Below are 23,733 nucleotides of genomic sequence, written 5' to 3'. Positions count from 1 at the left end.
CATACAAGCGAAAAATCCAGATTAAGGAAACAAGATCAAATATTTACAACAGTACAATGTAGATAGCAAAAAAAAAAAAAAAAAAAACATAACCGTTACCCATTATCCATTATTAAATGAGAAACGTGATTAGTTGAATGGGCGATAGGGTTTGAATTACTAGATGTGAAAAATTAAAAAGTAGGGACATCAATCTTGATTTGTATGGGGCGCCGTTTTACTATTTATTCCCATTTGGTGATATCACCTATTCGAATAGGTGATATCACCAATTCATTGTTCAAATAAGTGATATCACCTATTCGAATAGGTGATATCACCCATTCGAATAGGTGATATCACCCATTCGAATAGGTGATATCTCTTAATGAAACGAATAGGTGATATCACTCATTCGAATAGGTGATATCACTCATTCGAATAGGTGATATCACCAATTGGAATAGGTGATATCACTTAAAAATATTCTTAAGTGACATCACCTATTTGAATAGGTGATATCACCCATTCGAATAGGTGATATCACTTATAAAATTCTTAAGTGATATCATCTATTCGAATGAGTGATATCACCTATACGAATAGGTGATATCACTTATGAAATTTTATAAGTGATATCACCTATTCGAATTTGGTGATATCACCTATTCGAATGAGTGATATCACCTGTTCAATCAGTGATATCACCTATTCGAATCGAATAGATGATATCACTTTCAAAAGTTCTTAAGTGATATCACCTATTTGAATAGGTGATATCACTCATTTGAATAGGTGATATCACCAAATGGGAATAAATAGTAAAACGGCGCCCCATAGATTTGCGCATTGGATTAATTAGATAAGACGAATGTGTTGTGGAGAAATAATTTACAAATCATAACTGGTACAGTATAGCAGAGACGTATGGTGCGGGAAGGATGTCATAATTAAATATTTTGCCTAGGCAAAAATGAAATATTTCTAGGCAAAATTATTTCTGCCTAAGCAAAAATCGAATATTGCCTAGGCAAAAATAATTTTGTTTCGATTATTGTCTATGCAATAATAATTTTGCCTAGGCAGAAATCGAATTTTGCATTGACCCTAGGCAAAATTATTTTTGCTTTGGCAAAATTATTTTTGCCTAAGCAATATTTTATTTTTGCCTGGGCAAAATTCGATTTCTGTCTAGGCAAAAATATTTAATTATGACATCCTTCTCGCGCCATGTAGAGACCTTGTAATCACAAGAGAAAAGTAATATTAGTTATGGAAATAGTATGATATAGAGTCTATGTTAAGTTTTATCATTTACAAATAGTTTAAATGAGTGGAATATAAGCATATATAAGTCATTTAAGGGGAAAGAACCAGAACAGACGACACAAGGGATAAAAGTCCTACAATTTATTACACACGACTGATCAGTTTGTCAGTTTTTAAATGTAATATTTCTTGATGGACCTGAAAATGTTAATACAGGCGTTGGGAGTCTTTGTCAAGGCTCGTCTGAAAACAATTTAAACGTTTGGACCGCAAAAACGAAAATAGGTCCTATTAGAGTCTGGCCATCACGATGCCAGCTGATTCGATTAGAGTTATCGCCCTTCATTTCCGATTAGTAAAGATGTCTGCTTCCGTAAACTTCTTCGGCACTGCAGAGTAAAGAATGTTTAATTCCATGCAAAATCCTTCGTTATTGCACGGTAGGATTGGCATACTGCAAACTCAAGATAATGCCAGCGTTCAGCTTTTGAAAGTACATCCATATTTCTACAATTTATCTATATGGATGAAGTTTTTAAAGATGTCGGCAACAGACGGATCAATGACCAGCTGGGAAATGTCTGGTGAATGCGATGATCTAAGCTGAGACAGAGGGGTTATATAAAGAACGTCGCCAAAATGTCTGACTTAACCAACAATACTGATGGTGGCATCAATGATATAGAACAGAGATTGATCAATGAACTGCCTAAGTCGACACTGTTTTGGTTTTTTACATCGATCGCATTAGCACAGTTATGGGTGATATACCTCACATTCTACAACTCGCGTGTTCTGGGACTCATCGTCACTGCAATAGCCAATAAATTTGTTAATTATGGCCACATCAAGTTTGGTAAGTATACACGTATCCGTGTAGGCATATTTTGATAAAAATGTATACAGCCGTGGATTCACAGTGGGCATATATATACCATATACTACTACATACTATTATATGGCCAATGTTTATCACGAACAGAAGCTCGACCTTAATTAGTATGTTATAGTTCTGTGTGGGACCCCTATCAATATCTTACCAATTATCATGCTGTAAAACTGACTCCTGAAAATATACTCTTTCTTTCCTAGAACTATAACTGTCTTGATAACTCCTTGCAGATTTGCAACACCCTTAAAACTTGATACATTTATATCCAATCTTTCTTCTCTTTTTAAAACTTAGAAATCTCCACCCCTACTTATGGTTGCTCTTAAGAGCCAATTATCAAATCTCGCATTCTCGCTCTTTTGACAATAGGTCGAAAATGCATTGACGAGGGAGTGAAAATGCGAGAATGCGAAAACTTGAAGGTGAGCCTGCGAGTATCTTTGTATCGATACCATTCTCTGTGAGTTGTCATGAAGAATCAAATTGTATTTAAAAAAGGCATGTACTTGTTTCCTGGAACATGATTATTTTACTGAGCTGATAAAAGAATAAGAGTCACTTGCCTTGGTTGCTTGTATAAAATTTTGGTATATTGACAGACAAGGCTAGGGCCTGTGATCAGTGGAGGGTTGGAAATGATGAATTATATATGTGTACCAGGCTGGGTTTAAAATGTAAATACTGTACATAGTTGTATGGTCGCCTTCTAGCTTCAGGCTAGGGGGAATTTTCCTTTAGCTCAGTCGGTATAGCGACGGACCAGTGAGTTGAGGGTCGCGGGTTCGATCCCGGCTGACTGCATGTACACTTCTATTCCTTGAACTTTTACATTGGTGCCACAGACCACTCCAAGTGGAAGCACGAGGCTTCCATGGAGATAGAACCTGGGTTGGTGTATTCGGGGGCGAACACGTTTGAAGGAGGGAGTAGTGTAGCAGGCCGGATTTTAATTGTAAATACTGTACATAGTTGTATGGTCGCCTTCTAGCTTCCGGCTAGGGGAATTTCCCTTTAGCTCAGTCGGTAGAGCGGCGGACCAGTAAGCCGAGGGTCGCGGGTTCGATCCCGGGTGGCTACACACTATTACTTCTTGAACTTTTACATATGCAATGGTATACATATCTTTTCACATTGGAAGTGAACATGAATTCAGGGTTGTGTGGAAATTAAATGCTTCATGACTTTCAATCTAATTAGACTTCCCGGTAACCTATGCTTTGCTATATCTTTCCTTATTGGTTCGTAAATGTTCAGTAATATGCATGTGTCATTGTTTATAATTACCTTCATAAAGTACTTGTCCTTCAGCACAGATTAAAGTAAGAAGTGGATACAATTTCTCCCCCTCACTTCTCTTCTATGGCAATAAAAAGGGGGTTTGGTTCCTTCAGCTGACTAGAAAGATATAGGTTGTATGTTCTTGGGAGATTGGTTCAGCAATTGTGCTTATTCTCTAGTCGATCTTCAGTCTTTATCATATATATATATGATATATATAGATGCCGAAAGCAGAATTAAACTAATTGAATAGTTCCATATTTGGATCATGACTCTAGGCCTTTTAAAGATTTGTGTGATTTGTTTTTTGTGTGGTGCTTGAATAATATTGGTTGGAAAAGTAAAAAATTCTCCACAAAATCAGTGTTATTGATGATTTTGTATTGTATCATGATTCATCATGCACTTCCTCTCTGCATTATAATATATAATTATCTAACAGCTTAATTGTGGTGTTTGCAGTAGATTGCTAGTATTCATTTTGTTGCTCTATATAAACAAAATTACAGTTTTATGTGGAATTGAAACATTTCTAGCGCTGGACAATTGTCCAAAGTTTTTGTCCAAATAATATATTTGGGCAAAAACTTTATCTGGACCATTAAATCACAAAAAACATGGACAGCATTAATCTTCGAGATAATGGCCAGTTGCTTCCTAAGAGCTGGCACATCACATAATAATAATAATAATAATAATATCTTTTATTTAACCAGGGTAACATATTTAGACAATGTCTAGTTTACAACATGGCCCTGCATCAAATATATTTACACAAGCATGGCATAATTTAAAATAACGATATAATATAACAATGTAATAAATATATAATTATCATCACAGCTTAAATATGATTTATAAATGAACGCTTGTATATCACACAAGTGTTGCTGAAGGACATTATTAAAGCACAAGGAGTCGAATATACATACAATGCTAATATAGCAAAAGGTAAAAATTGACAGAATATACACTAATATAGTGTGAATTAAAATGGTACAATGAAGTAGGTGATCTAAAATGCTTTTCTCACAGCAGACAACGAGAAGTGATTTAAGGAAAGTGTACAGTGCCACCCTACACGGAGAATGCGATAAATTGAAAATTTTCACTTTCTTTTTTGAGTGACATGAATGTTAAAATGTTTACCTTGTATCTATCATCATATGCAAGAGAAATTAAACAATGAATGAATATCAACAGGATGCTGATGAATCAAAGATTTATAAAAGATCATGGTTATTTAAAATTGATTGGCTTATGTGAAACTTCTTAGATAAATTAATTTTTTCTTACTTTTTTTTTTGGAGTCAGTATGCATGGAAATTTTAGTTTGTCATCTAAGTAAATGTAATCCTTATGTTTTTCATATGTATAAGTAAATGAAATTTGAAATGTTTTTCATATGTATTAGTAAATGAAATTTGACATATACATATAAAAAAAACAACCCTTTTTTCTTATAATTGCAGGTTCATTTTCTTTTTCTGTTCTGTCTGGGAAGTTGATGATCCGAGACTTTCATCTCATCACAGAAGATTACTCGATTCGGGTCCAATATGGCTTTATCCTGTTCAAGTGGTGGAGAACATACACACCAAAACAGATCAATGAAGGTTTCAATTTATCATGAATCTACAATGTATTTAAATGTTGCCTAAGAAAGCATGAAGACTCTCTGATCTTTAGCTTCATGATTTGTCTTTAGGTCTATAGCTAGTTATTTATTGATATTGATATAAAAGCAACTATATTTTGTGTTCTTACATTGTTATTTTAATATTAAAAATACTTTAATAGTATACTACTACAATGTACAGCATGCAACAATTAATATGATTTGATAAATATAATCAATAAAAATGCAAAAAACAGAATCTGAATTCCAATTGGCAGTGATCATGACATGTATACATTCAAATCAATATACATGCATATGTAATTCAACTCGGCAAAGATTTGTTTAAGAAATAACAAAAAAGGCCAGTTGTTTTGCATAATTTTTTTTCATCTGAATGTGTTCAACTTCATTTAATGTTATGTGGATATAATAATATACAAATTAAAGGAGAAATGATCTAGTTTTACTGTCAGTGTTTGACTCTCATATAAATATCATTATATTTTGATGATAATTGTTTATTTTCATTTTTATCAATTTCATATCTTTACCTGGAAAGATATATAGGATTTGTAAGAAATAAAAATATCTTTACCTGGAAAGATATATAGGATTTGTAAGAAATTGAAACATAAACAATTTTTTTCTTAGCTCACTAAATTATAAATACAATGCAATTGATATTCATTGTATGTAGCACATACATTTTTCTGGTTATTTTTCACAGATCTGTCACATTTGGAGACAAGGGTGTCAGTCTTTCTGGATGGATTTGAATTCCATATCTACAACAGGTCTGGAAATTATGCTAAAATGGAGAAACTGTTTCGGACAGGAACCTTTGATAGCTCCCCTGGTACTGAAAGTGAGGAAACAGAAGTGAATTTTGATAAGAAAAAGTAAGATACAATGTATTTCCAGGGTAATTGAGCACTTTGTTTGACTTTTTTTAAGGTGGAGGTTTAAAACTATTGAAGGGCCTGTGGCTTCGGGAGTGGGAAGAATTGAAGGCTTAACTGGAAATTTTTGCTTGGTCCCGAATTTTCTTATTATATAACACTACTAACGAACCTATGTATGATTCAAATTTTTATAAATCAAAGTTTTTGATGTATCAAACTTTTTCCATGACCCGTTAGCTATGATATTATAGGTAATTGACATCTCATGATTCGAACAAAAAAATTTCCTGTACTGACCACTGGACAGGTGTTTGTCGTGACCCCTGCGGCAAGATTTCACACCTCTCCCCCAAATGCCCTGACTGACAATAGGGATAACGATAGCGTGTGTTGTCACTCCCGATCTGATAATCTCCGCCGCCATTGAAATCAGCGGTCGGTGAGTAAATTTTATGGAACAGTAAAACAAGCGAATCAATTTTAAACACAAACAATTAGCAATGTCTTCACTCATATTCAAAGTGTCATGTTTCAAACTTATACATAAATATCCAAGTAAATCGATTATTTGTCATTCAATCATGCATTCTCCAACCGATCGGCATTCCGTATTTTATATGTCCCAGAGATAATAAGAAATATAGTTCAAATAAGCACAGTTAATTTACAACTAGAATGGTGACATCATAAATGAAATAAGTCGCATTGCCTCTTTTTAGTTTTCACATCTGAATCCTGATATAAAATTATTTATACTAAAATTCATACAACACAATGGAATCTAATAATGAATAGATGTCACTAGATCCAGTTTCATTGTAAACGGACACAATTTAACAGTAAATATCAATCATATTAGTTTATCATCTGTACATTCTTGGCATATATTTTGAGAAGGGCTGCAGCAACAGTATCCACAACACACCATCTGTGGCGAGACCTGATCCCTGTAACCAAGATAGAAATCTCTTGTGTAAGTATTGCTACATCATACATAAGTTGTTATTTGTTTACATTTCTTGTCTTTGATAATGAAAAGGCCTTGTTGTCATCGTTAACTCACACAGGGGACAATAGACTATTCCTATATATGACAGGTCAAAATTTTCATGATACAATATAAAGAAATATAAAGAAACAGTTATTTTTATTAAAATTGATATTTTCATGAAATAATTGTTTAATAATGATAAAGTTAAGTGTATAATCTTTGTGTATGTGTTACAGGGCCGTTGTGTGTTTGGTAACCAGCTAGTCCCTAATACTCTAATCGTCCACTTTGAGGACGGTCAACTTGTATACACTACCAAACCTGCCTCCACACAGTCAGACCAGTTCATGCATTATCTGATTGGGAAGGCAGAAAACTTCAAAGTTATGTTTGTGCCTAGTCCCAAGTATGCTGGCCCTGTAGATGAGTAAGTTGTGTTTTTGATGTCATTTAGGGCAGTAGTTCACAGACAGAAAAAGTAGGTTAGGGCTATTCCAGTAAATTATATATAGTACCTATATCTGCTTGTGTGAAAACAAAACAATAAGAAAACAGTTAATAGATTTCTATTTGTTTTCTCAAACTCAATGATTGAACACAGCACATTTTCCTAACCTTGTAACTTACGATTTTACCGGTCATCTGCAATTCGTTGACAAGATATCCAAATGAAATAAACTATGTAGATTATGTTGATGTAGATTGGGCTATCCTCTTCCATATTTTAATCCAAGATGGCAGCTGAAAGTCTACCACTCCTTAGTTATGACTAGTTGAATTACAGACATAAAGTCTACCAGCTCTTACATCTGACTAGTGGAATTATAGACATAAAGTCTACCAGACCTTACATCTGACTAGTGGAATTATAGAAATAAAGTCTACCAGCTCTTACATCCCACTAGTGGAATTATAGACATAAAGTCTACCAGCTCTTACATCTGACTAGTGGAATTATAGACATAAAGTCTACCAGCCCTTACATCTGACTAGTGGAATTATAGACATAAAGTCTACCAGCTCTTACATCTGACTAGTGGAATTATAGACATAAAGTCTACCAGACCTTACATCTAACTAGTGGAATTATAGACATAAAGTCTACCAGACCTTACATCTGACTACTGGAATTATAGACATAAAGTCTACCAGCTCTTACATCTGACTAGTGGAATTATAGACATAAAGTCTACCAGACCTTACATCCGACTAGTGGAATTATAGACATAAAGTCTACCAGTCCTTACATCTGACTAGTGGAATTATAGACATAAAGTGTACCAGCTCTTACATCTGACTAGTGGAATTATAGACATAAAGTCTACCAGACCTTATATCTGACTAGTGGAATTATAGACATAAAGTCTACCAGACCTTACATCTGACTACTGGAATTATAGACATAAAGTCTACCAGCCGTTGCATCAATAGAATTGTACTGGTACATTATATCATGTGTTTTCCCTGAATGGCTGATTGTTGTTATGTCCTTTAAATTTACTTAATATATTTCAGACCACCTCGGTTTATGGGAGAAGGTTTCATTGTGTTACAGACAAGAGAAATCAACATACATTATTACCATGATGAACCAGGTAATATAACTAGTTTGAACCAGGTAATATAACTAGTATGAACAAGATAATATAGCTAGTGTAAACCAGGTAATATATTTAGTATGAACCGGGTATGAACCAGGTAATATAACTAGTATGAACCAGGTAATATATCTTGTATGAACCAGGTAATATATCTAGTATGAACCAGGTAATATATCTTGTTTGAACCAGGTAATGTATCTAGTATGAACCAGGTAATATAACTAGTATAAACCAGGTAATATAACTGGAATAAACAAGGTATTATATCAAGTATGAAGCAGGTAATATAACTAGTATGAACCAGGTAATATAACTAGTATGAGCCAGGTAATACAACTTCTATGAACCAGGTACAGATTCTGTATTTGAAGAACAGATATCTCTATTTCAAATACAGATTACTCCATTTTAGGAACAGATATCTATTTTTTTCAATAGATAAAGATCTCTTATTCAAATGAAGATATCCTTATTTGAACTGGAGCTTTCAAAAATTCCTGTTTCCTTTGTCAAACAAAGAGTGCAAAAATGTAAAGCCAGATTTTCATCCTAATAACATGGTGATCCTAATATTGAAGGCAGTCTGGAGGACATGTGATATTTTTACCACTCAAATACTTATTAGATTTTTTGGAAAGAAATGTCCTTGTATTTTTTCCCCTTATGAGCACTGATTACATGCAGATAGAAGATGAAGATAACCAAAGTTTTGTGTTTTAGGTATTGTGCCCTATGAGCCAGAGATAGTCGAGCTGGCTGATGGTGAGACTGTTGTACGACGGACATATCCCTGCTTTGGTATGGATATCAAATGTGGACGTAATACAGACCTTAGTTATGGACCCTGGGCTGACAGACAGAGGTACAAGGCCATGTTACAAAAAATTGTTGAAGAAAAATGATCACTTTAAATGAAATCTTCCCATCCTTAAACATTTTTTGTTTCTGACAATTTAACTTGCAATTTAAGTTGCATGGTCAGTTACATACATCCTTGAGTTTCAAATTCTAAGCTGTTCTAAGATGATAGAGTTGCAGGATGGTAGTCAACATGTGAGAGACAATCTGATTCAAATAAATCTTTCCCTGTACTCCATAATAATACACTGAAGGTCCTGCCAACAAGGACAGCACAGATTATGATTTAGTGACCTTTCTGCAATATCTAAGTACTTAGATATACAATGTATATAACATCTACCTACATTTTCCAATATCGATGATTTTGAGGGCATCACAACTGTTCCAGCCAGAATGTGAGCACCTGCTGCTGCATTTATCAGATGTTAATGAATTATAAAGAGATAAAATTTGTGAACAAGATTGACTTTTGTGCACATGTACATGTAGATGTAGGCTTAAAGTTACCAATGAATTTGTCATTTTATTATATTGAGACTTTATGGTCAGGTTGTTAAAAAGATTAAGTTACCAGCCTTTTACATATTTGTTAACACTTCACTGTATATTTATGTATTAATAGACATACACACATTTTGATTGTTAGATGATTATTTATGCTGTAGAGAACATCTGTACAAGTTTTTCTACCCGGCGGACTACCAGTCCATGGTGCCGACACAGGAAGCCAAGCCTGGGGAGCGTCGCCAGTTTAAGAGCTTTGAGTTCCGTATGAGTATGCTGGAAAAGGCCACTATCGATATCTTATTTACAAAACAGTCGGTGAGCTACACTTAATATCATTTGTATTTGTGTTATCAGTCCCCTTCCAGTGAAATCGAGGGGACTATAGGTTTCCTCTCCTCTGTCTTGTATGTACATATGTACGTAAATCCAAAGATTTTCAGCGCCCTAGTGGCTTCATTCCTGAGAGATTTTGATCAAAGTTCACACAATGATAAAGGACCATAATATGTTTAACAAGTTTGAGTTTCAGGGATTTTGGGTAAAGGTCATAGTTACTATTTTTAGAACAGTAGGGGACATGTACTGCTTTAGCAATACCAAGTATGCTTGTTTTAGTTTGAACTTTGATCTTAGTTTCACATGGATGGGAGTGTTGATGCAACCAAATCTGACTAAGTGAACCGTTCAGTATCAAATCCAACCAAGTTTGAATCCCACCAATTGGCCTCATCCTATCGAAATTAGTAAGTAAAAGTCTGCAATCTCTGGCTTTTTGAACATTGTATTGTGTTTGATAGGAAACACAAGCCATACACATGAACACCAGCCCAGGGTCCTATGTAGAGACCAATGTGCCATGGGTGATAGACGAGGACGGGTATACAACGAAGACTAAAGGCCAGCTACTCCTGATGGATGCCACGACAAGTCTCCAGTATCGCTCCCTGGTAGAATGTGAGACCTTCGAGGTAGGCTATTGCTTCTCTGGCATTACTCCTGCCTTGTAAGATTTTATAGGTTGTTAAAGTTATTTGAGAAAATTACTTGCATCTTAATGTTGTTGTTTGAAATCATAGTTGACCAATTAAAAACTAACTATAATTTTCTTTTGAATGATATCAGATTTATGATATATGTTTTTTAAATCATCAGTTATATAAGGATAACAGATAAATTGTATATTTTTGTACGGAGATTTGAAACTGTTTTTAAGATAAACATCTTTCAAAATCATGACAGTTATTCCAAACAGATAAATCTCATTTGAACATTGTTGAATTGTAGTTTGATGTGACAGCGTCCTACCCTTTAGTATGGAATGACCATCAGGACTGGCAGTGTGACTTCATCGCATGTAAAGCCACTGTCTGGCTTATATTCCAACATAAGTTTTTCTTTGTAGGCAAGTACCCAGTACAGTTAAACCAAATTATATGACTTTTTTTTTTTCTTTTTTTTGTTTTTTTTTTATACATTGTATATAGATTTTAGATAAAAAAATTCCTGCATTGTTCCCCATATAATTAGATGGCATGTTGTTTAATCACATACCATACAAGTGTCTGTATAACCAAACAAATCATGTGTTCCCTAAATGGTTCAGATTTGCAGCATTCTGGTGTAAGTGGTTAGTGGGTCAGTAACATGAAAAAGAGACATGCTAGGAAAATATTCAAAAGTTCATGAATTTTTTTTTTTTTTTTTTCAAAGTGAGAATGAGGTTTTGTAAAGATAAACAAAAGGATAGTTGATCCACACCTAATGAAAACTTGTTGTTCTAATTCTAATTCTTGTTACTAGTAATGGACGCTTTCTGTGAAAAAGAATAAATACATTTTAAGTTTTCATGCACAAAGGTACCAAGTAAATATCTAATTTTTATTGATTAAGTGTATCAAAGTAAGAAAATATATATATCACATTGATGTACATACTCTGTACTAGAAAATGACAATGCTTGTAAATCTTGTAGATTTGATTGAGGACTGGTCCACGAAGACTGTTCCTGACATCTACCCTTTTGTACCGTATACTTGGACCATCAACCTACTTATAAAGGACTTTGAGCTCATCACTCTGGCTAATGAGTACAATTGGATCGATACCTCATCACAGAACCCTGAGAACGGTAACAGCTTATATTTAACAACCTTGAATCAACACATCAGGTTAAAATTTTTAAAGAAATTATAAGGACACATTATTATTCCTACATTGGTCAGTCTTTTTTTACTCTCATCTTCCATTTGAATTTTGTCATACCATTGCTGACTTGATGAAAAAAAACCATTGCACATCAGGGAATGAAGTGTAGAAAGCATTTAACATTTGTTTTTGCTGAAGTAATTCCATTTAAACAGTCAGTGTGTTGAAAAATTCAACTCTGGGACAAAGACTGAAAATTTGATGATAATAATACAGTACAGTGCAACTTCCGAAAACCGAACCTTCTAAAAACCGAACACCTCTGAATACCGAACGAATTGTCATTGTACGGAATTGGTCCTTCTTTATTATAGTATTAAAAAACTTCCAAATACCGATCCCTCTGAATTCCGAACACCGGACTGATTTTGTGTCCGGTTCCTGTTAAAATATACAAAAAATTACTTCTGAAAACCGGCCTTACCTGAGCGATTATGACACGAGGTCAGGCCAGTCAACCGTGAAACAACAACTGTGACGGGTATTGTGTGAAGCCTTATTGTCTCGGGACCTACGTAGGTGATTTGTACAGGTATCCAATATATATCCCAAGGGGGCATTATGACGGAAGGCCTAGTGTATAATCAACACGACAATTATGAAACAATGCCACACTTCATTGAAGCGCGTCGGTTCGTTTATCTTCTCAATGCAAGTAGAGCTAGAAGCCTGAGTTTCGCATTTAATTTAAATGAGGCCCAAAAGGGGTTGTTTTCGTAAAGAAGCCGTGATGTTTTTTTAGACAACAGCGATGTGGGAAATACGACCAGTATCATCTGATCAATTGTAATTGATATTGAAAAAAACATCTTCACACCCTTTAATATTAGTCGATATGTAAAATATTCCGTATTGGACTATCGGCCCCATCCACATGACGGAAGCTTCACCGGATGTAACAAAATGTAGGTCGATCGTAAAGTGTAGTTGTACATGTGAAAATACTGTTTAAAACTATAGTTATAGTCATTTGCCTTTCTTATATATTCTGCAATATATACATTGATTAACTTTCATAATATGCATATTATTCAGACAAACCAAATATTGTCTACGTGTGTACGTGCCGGTTTGTAATCGGGTGCATTCTAATAAAACATCGTTTGACCAATTATATCCGGAATTCGACCGGTCATTTTTCGATCAACTTCTCAAAACCGAACCCTCTGTAAACCGAACAAATAGTCATGTCCCATGCATGTTCGGTTTATAGAGGTTCTACTGTACTAGTATTCAATGTCCAGTCATTAACTAGACGTTTTAGAATCTCATTGCAGGTTTTTTTCCCCTTCAGGAATTCTTACAGAAGTTTGCATACAAAATTTTTTTCATACCCCTATGAAACTAAAAAATAATTGATATCAACGCTTATAATTAATTTTTGAAACTAACTTTCTAATTTGAAACATGTTTTATGTACATTTTACTGGTTTTATATGGGATTCTTTTTCTCAAATCAATATGCAACGTCAATTGTCGTATTGTGACGTCACATTTTTCGCGCCATTCTCGGAATTTTTTTCATAGTGGGATGAAAAAAAAATCTCAACCAATCAGAAAGCCGCATTCTGCGTACAAACAATGGAAAATTAATTATATCTATTTGAGAATACTTAGTTTAGGATTTATCTTTTATTAGAAATATACTCACGGTAATACTAGTATGCAGAATGCAGACTAGTAAAACTTGTCACATAATGAGTCTCACAGTTTGGTTATATGACTTTAAGTAGTGCCAATGGAAAAACATGTATTCCAATTACAAAATGATATTTATTCTTAAATTAGTGACATTGAGTAGATATTAACCATGTGTAACAGTTATTTTTTATCTCGTCAGCTGAAAGGCCGTAAGGCCGTAATAGCGGACGTAAAACCCATAAATAAAATAAAATAATTTTTTATTTACAGCCCACATTGCTTTCTGCGGGGAGACATTAGATCTCTCTCTTGTTCTGCCCTACCATGATTACCTACCACCCACAGTCCACGTTGAATTCCTCATCAAAGTATGTGCTCCATCTATCTGATGGACATGTCATATGCATGACAAAAGTGAACTATGTTAGGTTCTCTAAATATTACATCTTTCCATTATTGTTTAAGTTTATATTCAGTCAAAGATGGTCTGTAGCTGTATAAAATACAGATGGTTGGAAAATTATCTTGATCAATAAGATTTGTGAATAAGACTTTTTTATAAGCTTAGAATTAATTTTTAATTAAAATTAAAATTTGCACACAAATAATTATTCAATAATTAGAAAAAAATAATTTTCATTATATTTCTTATGTTTTATACAAAACTCTAAAAAGCCTGATAGACCACCCTTTGAAATGTAAAATGCATTTCTGATGAAATAATAATATTATACATGTTTTTTATCTTCTTGTAGGGTGAGAATGCTTTCTGTCGGCTGTTCTTACCAGAAAACAACACAAGTAGGCATGTTGTGATGGCCATTGCTGAGAGTATGAAGTTGATGGATCGAGATGGCAACATCATGGAAAATCCATTTCAACAGCCAGGGAAGAAACAATGGAGAAGATTCACTGCCACTTCGGAAGGGTAATACTTTCTAAATTAAAACTCATTCAGTTAATATATCATAATAGATGTTTTAATATATAGATGTTTTGATATATGAATGTTTTCATAATGACTTTATGATTTATTTTATAACAGGCAAACTTTTGCTGGACACAGTAGTAGTTCAAATAATTAAAAGTTCAGGAATAAGGCATTCTACTGTATATAAAAAGTGTCAAATAAATTAATTGTACTTGATAAATAATCCCTATTTCGGGGGGAAACTCCCACATTTGGACCCATGCTTTAGACATTATCATCAGGAAAACTTCTCATTTGTTCATAATTTTAAAAATCCAATTGGTCCACAAGACTGAGCAGTTTAAATATGTTAGCTTAAGGTATTTTTTGTTAAGAGGAGGTCTATGAATTGTCTTTTCTGTTTCTGAGGATTGGAATCTGAACATATACAATCTCTCCCATGGAAATTCCAAGAAATTAAAAAAGTATGAATACTTAATTGATAGACATGTATGAAATCACAGTATGCTGTTTTGCAATTGTATTATTTGGTAAAGATGGAACAAATTTGAGAATTGTCTGGTATGAGGCATACCATGAACTATTTATGCAATCTTCAAATTTAAACCTAAATTTCAACACTTTGTGACTGTACAACAGAACTTTCAATGCTGTAAACAATTATAGATTTTAAACTATAACTATGGCTTCATACACCCGGTGTTTCAGACAAGACTGGATAGATTGTTGGCATACCTCCAACGTAGCCTTAAGTATTGGCTATACATACCATCCAATGCCAAGTCTGTCCAAGACTTCATCCACGCCGGCTCCCGAAGGAACCATCTCTACCCCAGAGTTAGAGGAGGCCTTGCTTATACCCCTCAGACCACTGAGGAGTGAGCAGAAACGAAGCCAGCCTCCACCCAACTTTGACCCTGGAGAAATGGCTGCAGATTTGATCGCTGTAGAACTAGAGGTTGCCCCGTCCCTTCTCTGTCTGTATGGTCCACTATTGAGAAATTTTATACATGTAAAGGTGAGATTTTCTAGAGTTGTATGATTATATTCTGTATGATATAGGTAGTTCCTCCATTCTGAAATTAATTGATTTCACTGTGCTAATGGTATTTATTCCTAGATGACAGTATTTTCATAATTAAAGAATGTTTATTGAGTTACTGTCTATTCAACACAATCAGTATTATGATATAGCTTTTGAACAATATATATAAAAATTTTAAAATGAATACAGTGCAACTTTATGAAAACCGAACCTTCTAAAAACCGAACACCTCTGTATACCGAACGAATTGTCATTGTACGGAATTCCAAATACCGATCCCTCTGAATTCCGAACACCGGACCGATTTTGTGTCCGGTTCCTGTTAAAATATACCAAAAATAACTTCTGAAAACTGGCTTTACCTGAGCGATTATGACATGGGGTCAGGCCAGTCAACCGTGAAACAACACCTGTGATGGGTATTGTGTGAAGCCTAATTGTCTCGTGACCTACGTATACATGTAGGTGATTTGTACAGGTATCCAAGGGGGCATTATGACGGTAGGCCTAGTGTATAATCAACACAACAATTATGAAACAATGCCGCACTTCATTGAAGAGCGGCGATCGCTAGTTTCGCATCTAATATAATTTAAATGAGGCCCAAAGGGGGTTGTTTTTGCATGGTCGTAAATGAAGCCTGTTGTGTTTTTTGGACAATACCGATGTCAGAAATATGACCAGTATCAACTGATCAATTATAATTAATATTGAAACAAAACATCTTCACACCCTTTCATATTATTCGATGTGTAAAATATTCCGTATCGGCCCCATCCACATGACGAAGCTTTAGCGGATGTAACAAAATGTAGGTCGATCGTAAAGTGCAGTTGTACATGTAAAAATACTGTTTAACAGTTATAGTTAGTTGTCTTTCTTATATAATCTGCAATATATACATGGATTAACTTTCATATTGATATTCATATTATTCTGACAAACCAAATTGTCTACACGTACGTTCGTGCCAGTTTGTAATCGGGTACATTCTAACAAAACATCATCCCGACCAATTATATCCGGAATTCCACCAGTCATTTTTCGAGCAACTTCTCCAAACCGAACCCTCTGTAAACTGAACAAATATCCATGTCCTGTGCATGTTCGGTTTATAGAGGTTCCATTGAACTATTGAAATAAAAGTTTGTACTATAAAGATTTGTCCTTGTATATAAAGGAGAATTACCTGGGTGAGGATCAGGTGTTTACAGACTTCCATGACTTGGGTACAGCCAGAAGCTCTGGAGATAATGCAGCCATGGGTCCTTTGTCAGCGTCAGAGGGCGGGGAGGATACAGAACCGTTTGATGCCAGAAAGTATAGACCGTTTTCTGTCACAGTTTCTGTAACTGTCCATGATATACATGCACATCTTGTTAAGGTAAGGATTTGGTATGTTAAAGGTCTCAATGTTTTGGCTCTGAAATTTCATATATGGAGTTTAAGTTCAATAATCATATCCATGTGTAAGTGATCTAGTATATAAGGGATTGAGATGGTTGTTTTTGGTCCCTGAGGCACATTGGTACTGTCTTGATGTTTGTTATACCATGTGATCTAGAGTGACTTAAAGACATTTGGTTGTCTTGTGACTTTTGTGTCACCTTTCGATGGATGTGGAAAAGACGGCATATATGCATTGCTTTTCTGACAGTGGTGACATTGACGGTGTCAACAATGTTAAGGGTTTGCATTTAGCTCTGTTTCTGACAAAGCTAGACCAACCAATTAAACCTCCATCATTAATGTAGCATGGGTAGTAGAGCCTACTACAATAAAAATATTTCATGGGTTATTGCATTTTTTGGGTAAAAATCTCAAACTGGACTTTAGAAAAAATCATCATTATGGTTTTACATTTAGCTCTTGCATATTTAGCTGTTTCTGACGAACTATAGAAGCTAGAGCAACCAAACTTGGGTTATAGGTGTATCATGGGATGTATAGCTGAATGCAGTACACTTTTTACTAACATTTCTACGATTTCTGAATTTTTTGGTAAAAACCTCAAATTTCTGAACTTAGAAGAAAATCAGTGAATTTTATTAGTCTCTTTAAATATATCCTTGAGTACCCATGTAAAATGCTTAATATATTGACAAAACAGGCCAGGCGACACACATAATTACATGTAATTCTTGTTAAATGGTTATAAGCCTTATTTGTCCTTATAATTTGCTACCTGCTAATTAGTGGGACTAGTGGATTGGAAGAATATCATCGATAAAGATAAAAGGTAGAAGCATTACCAAAAACCTGTGGTAGGACAACCAGACTGGTCGTTATTAATTTGAATGGAGTTAACTGTATTATGTATTGACCACTATTATATTACAGAACTGCAGTATAGATGATCTGCCCTGTCCCAGTATTAATTTAGAGAGGCTGTGCTTTGAACTTGACAAAAACTTCAAGGAGACCAAACTACAGCTTCTGTTATCACCAGTTATTTTGGTTGCCAAGGATACGTTAGAGGTATGTTCAGTGTTTATATTCAATATTATTACTGCTGTTGAACCCTATCTGGGGACTAGGAAAGTATAACATTGTTGCCAACATTATCAATGGTACATTATCCAATACAAATAAACCGCAGCTTCAGAGAGTAAAACATTTCCTCATTGCACAGTTCGTTTAAAGTAGGCGGGGCTTCAAGGACACCGACTTGTTATGCACATGTGTCAGGCTGTGTACAGGCCCTAGGGGTTCCCATTTAGGGAGAATTGCTTGATATCTGTGTGATTGAATGCAAAATATAACAATTGTGTATACCGATGGTTGATTAGTTACTAGGAAGCTTCTTTCAGGTTAGAAAAAAGCATATTGTTTCTCATTCTTAACAAGTTAGACCAAGATGACGAATATTCCTGACTACAACCTTGCTTCGGCTTGAATAATTCGAGTATGCATGGGTGACAATCTTTTTGTAAACAACACATAGGCCTAGCGGCCCCTGCTAGATGTGATCATAGGGATTCGTGCCAAGTTCGTACGCATGTGATTATTAATCAAAATTACATATAAACATATAACAGCCCTGGCCGCAAGGTAAACCACGTCTTCAGTTAAATAACGACACCAATGCCAATAAAGATCGTAGATTTAGTTGCAACATTACTTGTACTAATGGTGGGCCTGATCATGGACGGTGGGCTCGAACATGTCCGGGTTAGTGACAGTTCTGTCTACAATCTGAATCTGATTGGCTGAACGACAAACAGATATGTTTTCCATATTATTGTTCCTCTGGATATTCCAAATCCACATTTATGACGTTATTTTAATCAATGAGGACATGCATGAATACAAAACCATGTGCCATATTTATTTTTCGGTGTTGTCAACATTTTAATTCGAACTCGGCCTACTTCAAGTACAACCAATCATTGCCATCGTAACATGAGTGGGATGAGGATTACTGGTTGTGTCAATACATTTAATACACTCGTTCAGGTGGTGAAGTACTTCTGTCGTCCACAGATAGGGTTCGATGGCAGTAACAACCTTAGATTTCATAGCATTACCTGCCAAATGGCAGAAAAATATTGTATCAAAATATTATATTATTGTTGAACTCTAAAGTATGACCTGATATCATTGACTCCTATGTTAAGTTCTTTGTCATTTGTTACATGATGTTGTAACTACATTACAGTTGAACTTTTGTGTGTAAAATGTTTCATCACCAAAGATGTGTATATTTGACAGTTTCCTGAAAGTGACATTATGAAGGTATTAAATGTGTATATTTGTATTTTTCAGAGAGGTATCAATAATTGTAAAATACCAATTTATGCCCCCACCATTTAATGGGGTTGGCATAAATTGTTGCTCGTTTCTCTGTCCCGTCACATTGCGATTCAATTGTAATGACTAGCAACTTCATGTTTTGACAGATTTTCATCATACTTTAACAAAAGTTAAGTATGAGTATACTTCTGACATATTGTGTTTCAGGATTCCAAAGTCAAGGCCAAGGTCATTTCATCAAACTTTGAGTATACTTTTTGCTTGGTTTTTCAGAGAATAATTTTGTTAATTAGCCAATATATCAACCAATATATTATATTTACATTTTTACAGCGAGATGAAGGTGAAGGTCACCTTAATGTAGGTCACCTGGGCTTATCAGGGTTACAGGTCAGAGGTCATGCCATGTTCTCCCTGGAGGGACTGCCCTTGGATTCAGAGACACTAGAATATGGGTGGCTGGTGGAGGCCATCATTGGAGATCTAACAGGCAAACTCACATGCTCTCAGGTAGGACATTTATAATCAATTAGATCAGCTAGGTGCTCCTGTATGGAAAACTGAACTGTCTTCATTATGATACATGAGACTTCAAACATTTTGCCCCATTTGATTTTCAGTTTCTGTGTTAAAAGTTGTTTGCCTAAAAAGGCATGATTACTATCAAATTATTCAACTCATTCTATAAAATCCCCATCACATGACACACATACATTACAAGATCCTCAATATATGATTTGCTGGATAATGACCAGAGGAATTTATGAAGTACAATTACTCAGCAAGATAATGACATAAATGTTTGTAATCTGTCATTCATTTCTCCGTTTATTGTTTCTGAGCAGTTACAGAACATCGTGGAGTTTCTGCAGACATTTATTACACTGGTCGAGGATCCAGAAAACAGCCTTCAGCACCCACGCTCCTACCAGTTTTGTCAGCATATGCTGCCCCAGCCTCAGTGTCGCATGTTGCCCAAGTATCGTTTCTACTGTCCGTCGTCTGAGGACATAAAGTACAGGATGACAAGGGTCTCCTTGGACTCCATCAGTTTCTTTCTAGTGGAGTCGGGCACTGCCTTCAACATACAGGTAAGAGTTATATGACTGTAGGGTTTAATATCACAACACATCATGGCGGAGTTGTTTATTGTTGTTATTGTTTAATTGTATTCATTTAATGTATAGAGCAAATAAATTTTCAAGGAATATTTTAATAACTATTGATTATCTATATAATGAAAGAATTAAATCAAAAATTGAAATTCAAAAAAAAAAGTTAAGTTTACAATAATGCTACAGATCAAGATATAATATCCCTAACCCCCTTAGTATCTTAAAATACATATAATACTTATAAATTTTTGTTACCAGCTCTTCCCAGTAAAGATCTCGACATGTAATCTCCACGGGACAAACACACGAGCTGGGATCACTGGTAAGATAGAGCACCTGTCCTTTACCCAGTACATCTCAGCCGCGGCCCTTCACCACAAAGACTGTAAACAGGATCACTCCAACACCTGGCTGGAGTCAGGGGGTCTCACTATGGGTCCAATTGATGCTGAAGCGGCCATGGCACTCCCTAACCCTGACTATCATGAAATCCAAAACATGTTTCTCAAGCTGCATGATAAGAAAACCAAGCGGCTATGGTTTCTTTGGCCGGTGGAGACAATGAAGATTAGTTCTGCTGTTGTAGGCAAGTGTGGCTGTCATGGAGGTTGTACATTTTTTGGTAATAACAAAAATGGAATTGGATTCTTTAATCCTCGTCGGACTAAAGATATGCCATTTGCTGCAGTCCTACAGGTTTCTCCTGAAGGTCATGACCCAGGATTTGGACAGAGTTTACTATTCAGGGATAAGTTAGTGTTTGAAGTGTCTCCATCTAATGGAGGTTTGTCACCTCACAAAGGTTGGGGGTTCGCATTTACTCGAGGTTATATGAGTGACATGACAAGTCCGGAATCACCAGCCATGCACTTCAATATTACAGAGGATATTGTTGGTGGTACAAGTCAGTCAGGGTCAGTAGGGACTGATAAACAGTGGACAACAAGCAGTACTGGTCAGTCAGTTACCAGTACCTTAAAAAGTAACATGTCAAACCAGACAACAGCAAGTAGTATTAGTGAACACAAACTGACCACTCAGTCAGACTCAATCCAACCTAGTTCAGGGGACAGAGAGACGCTACAGTCATACGACTCGTTCAGCTATAGGTCGCGAAAAGGAAGCTTGGATGACACCTCTATACGAAGTGCGAGGTTCATGACTCCTCCTGATGGCCAAAGTATAGAGTCACATAGTCCTGGGGTCATGAGGAAGACAACATTGAGTTCTGTTCCCAGTCCCCAGTTACTCAGACATAGCAGTGGCCCAAAGGCTTATTCTGTGGCTTCTCTGGAGAGTGAACACTATTTCTCTGCCGAGGAGGATATCTCTACACTAAGACCCAATAGTGGACAGTTTTTCTCGTTTGATGATTCTTCTCAGCTGTTACCAGAAACTGAAATGAACAAGACTTTAACGCCGGATGATAAAGTAGAGGACCAAACTGTGATAAGTGTAGCTACAACTGTGATAAATAGACGTTCTAGTAATGCATCCACAATATCGTATGAATCCGCCCCTACAGATCAGAGTGACACGGACACAATATCAGGACCAGATATCCCAGACAATGTGTCCTTGGTCGACCTTCACAGCCAGGTCAATAAACCTATAACTAAATCGCCAGTGTTGTTAGCATGTTACTCACGCCATCTAACTCAGCTACAGTGTCATGATTGGTACCAGCCTCAATCTGACAAGGGTAGGGGTCATTCGGCTCAGACTGACCCCTCTCTGTACTCCCTGTCCTCTGCGGGACAGTCTGCCCAGTATGTTCATAGTCCTGCCTGTGTTCCTCACTTCATCAAGGTGCGACAGGGCTTCAGTATCTCCCAGATGAGGACCTTGGAGCAGGAGGATGTGACTAAGGGTACTACCTCGACTACACCTAGGGATGGGCGTGCCACAGAGGAGGGCAGGTCAGGGAGGGGCAAGGACACCATAGAAGGTAGGACAATGCAACTCATAAGAATAAAATATTTCAGGATATATAGGGGTTAATCCGATCAATAAAGTCTGTTATTTTAAACAATAAAAAGAATTTATTTTGCTCTGTAAAACATTCTGCCTTACATCGAAGGAGATATTTAAATTGATGCAATCTTTTAAAAGTAAAGAAGAAAAATGGGACCCAGAAAAAAATTGGTGAAGAGAGAGTTGAATTGGCTGATGAAGAGATGAGCATGTATATATATTGAAATATTATTGTTAGGGACTGCACTTAAGAATAAGTGTGCAGTAGGTAGCACTTCAGATGTAAGTGTGCAGTAGATAGCACTTCAAATTTAAGTGTACAGCAGATAGCACTTCAGATGTAAGTGTGCAGTAAGTGTAATCATCTTAAAATCAAGGTCAAGATCATTGCTTCTAAACAATGTCTGACCATATATATACTGTCAAGTGTATATGGTCAGACTTATAGTGGAGGCTCTTCCTGACCTCTCTAGTTTTCTTGTTTTCACCTATTATAGACAATATTGTATATACATTACATACCTCAGTTGTACAATCCTAAACTTGAAGTCCTTGGCTTTTTCGACTGTTGAGACCATTGTGATATTTTGTATCTACAGACTTTGAGGACATCACAGAACTGAGAATGGAGAGTGCATCCATCACAACAGCTGTGGTCAAGATAAAAGGGTCTATGGACGTTCTGGTCACTCCACTATTCCTTGAGTCATTCCAAAGGTATCTATTAATATGTATGAAGAGGCACATGGGGCCTGTATGTGTCATCTCATGTGAAATTGTCTGAATGGGAGGGTTAAATATTAACAATTGAACTTTTGAATTGATAATGTAGGTATGTAGAGGCAGTGATCCCCACCCTGATGATGCTTCATCCATCTTCCATCATTGATGGATTGCACACTCAGTGTCTTGATCGTCTCAAGCGCCAGAATCGACTGAAAAAGGGTATGACTATGAGAGAGATGGTGTCAGAGGGAGCTGACAACACTGCTGGCACGGAACGACAGTTCAGCACAGAATCACGTCTGCGGACTGGGGAGATGAAAACTTCAAGTATACAAGCCCTATTCACTCTCAGTAAGGTAAAAATCTACATTCTTTATTTTGCATTTTACTTCATTTGCACACCTGTCATATGATTTGTGCAGGTATTGTTTGGGACTGAAAA

General features: G+C 35.8%; 1 protein-coding gene across 1 annotated transcript in view; it reads left to right on the top strand.

Annotated features, from left to right (window-relative positions):
• Window positions 1-1,645: 1,645 nt before the first annotated feature.
• Window positions 1,646-23,733, top strand: part of LOC117330094 (transmembrane protein KIAA1109 homolog) — an 84,205-nt gene continuing 62,117 nt past the window's right edge. Inside the window, exons 1-21 of the mRNA XM_033888313.1 lie at window positions 1,646-2,104; window positions 4,891-5,034; window positions 5,767-5,938; window positions 6,839-6,914; window positions 7,169-7,359; window positions 8,448-8,527; window positions 9,254-9,395; window positions 10,060-10,216; window positions 10,699-10,869; window positions 11,186-11,303; window positions 11,874-12,029; window positions 14,018-14,115; window positions 14,503-14,675; window positions 15,387-15,696; window positions 16,904-17,107; window positions 18,064-18,201; window positions 19,810-19,986; window positions 20,322-20,567; window positions 20,850-22,539; window positions 23,165-23,282; window positions 23,398-23,647. Coding sequence (XP_033744204.1) covers window positions 1,888-2,104; window positions 4,891-5,034; window positions 5,767-5,938; window positions 6,839-6,914; window positions 7,169-7,359; window positions 8,448-8,527; window positions 9,254-9,395; window positions 10,060-10,216; window positions 10,699-10,869; window positions 11,186-11,303; window positions 11,874-12,029; window positions 14,018-14,115; window positions 14,503-14,675; window positions 15,387-15,696; window positions 16,904-17,107; window positions 18,064-18,201; window positions 19,810-19,986; window positions 20,322-20,567; window positions 20,850-22,539; window positions 23,165-23,282; window positions 23,398-23,647 — 5,028 coding nt within the window. The 5' untranslated portion in view covers window positions 1,646-1,887. The remainder of the gene's footprint in view (window positions 2,105-4,890; window positions 5,035-5,766; window positions 5,939-6,838; window positions 6,915-7,168; window positions 7,360-8,447; window positions 8,528-9,253; window positions 9,396-10,059; window positions 10,217-10,698; window positions 10,870-11,185; window positions 11,304-11,873; window positions 12,030-14,017; window positions 14,116-14,502; window positions 14,676-15,386; window positions 15,697-16,903; window positions 17,108-18,063; window positions 18,202-19,809; window positions 19,987-20,321; window positions 20,568-20,849; window positions 22,540-23,164; window positions 23,283-23,397; window positions 23,648-23,733) is intronic.

The sequence above is a fragment of the Pecten maximus genome, chromosome 6 (genome assembly GCF_902652985.1).
Source record: "Pecten maximus chromosome 6, xPecMax1.1, whole genome shotgun sequence".
NCBI lineage: Eukaryota > Metazoa > Mollusca > Bivalvia > Pectinida > Pectinidae > Pecten > Pecten maximus.
This window is presented reverse-complemented; position numbering and strand designations above follow the sequence as displayed.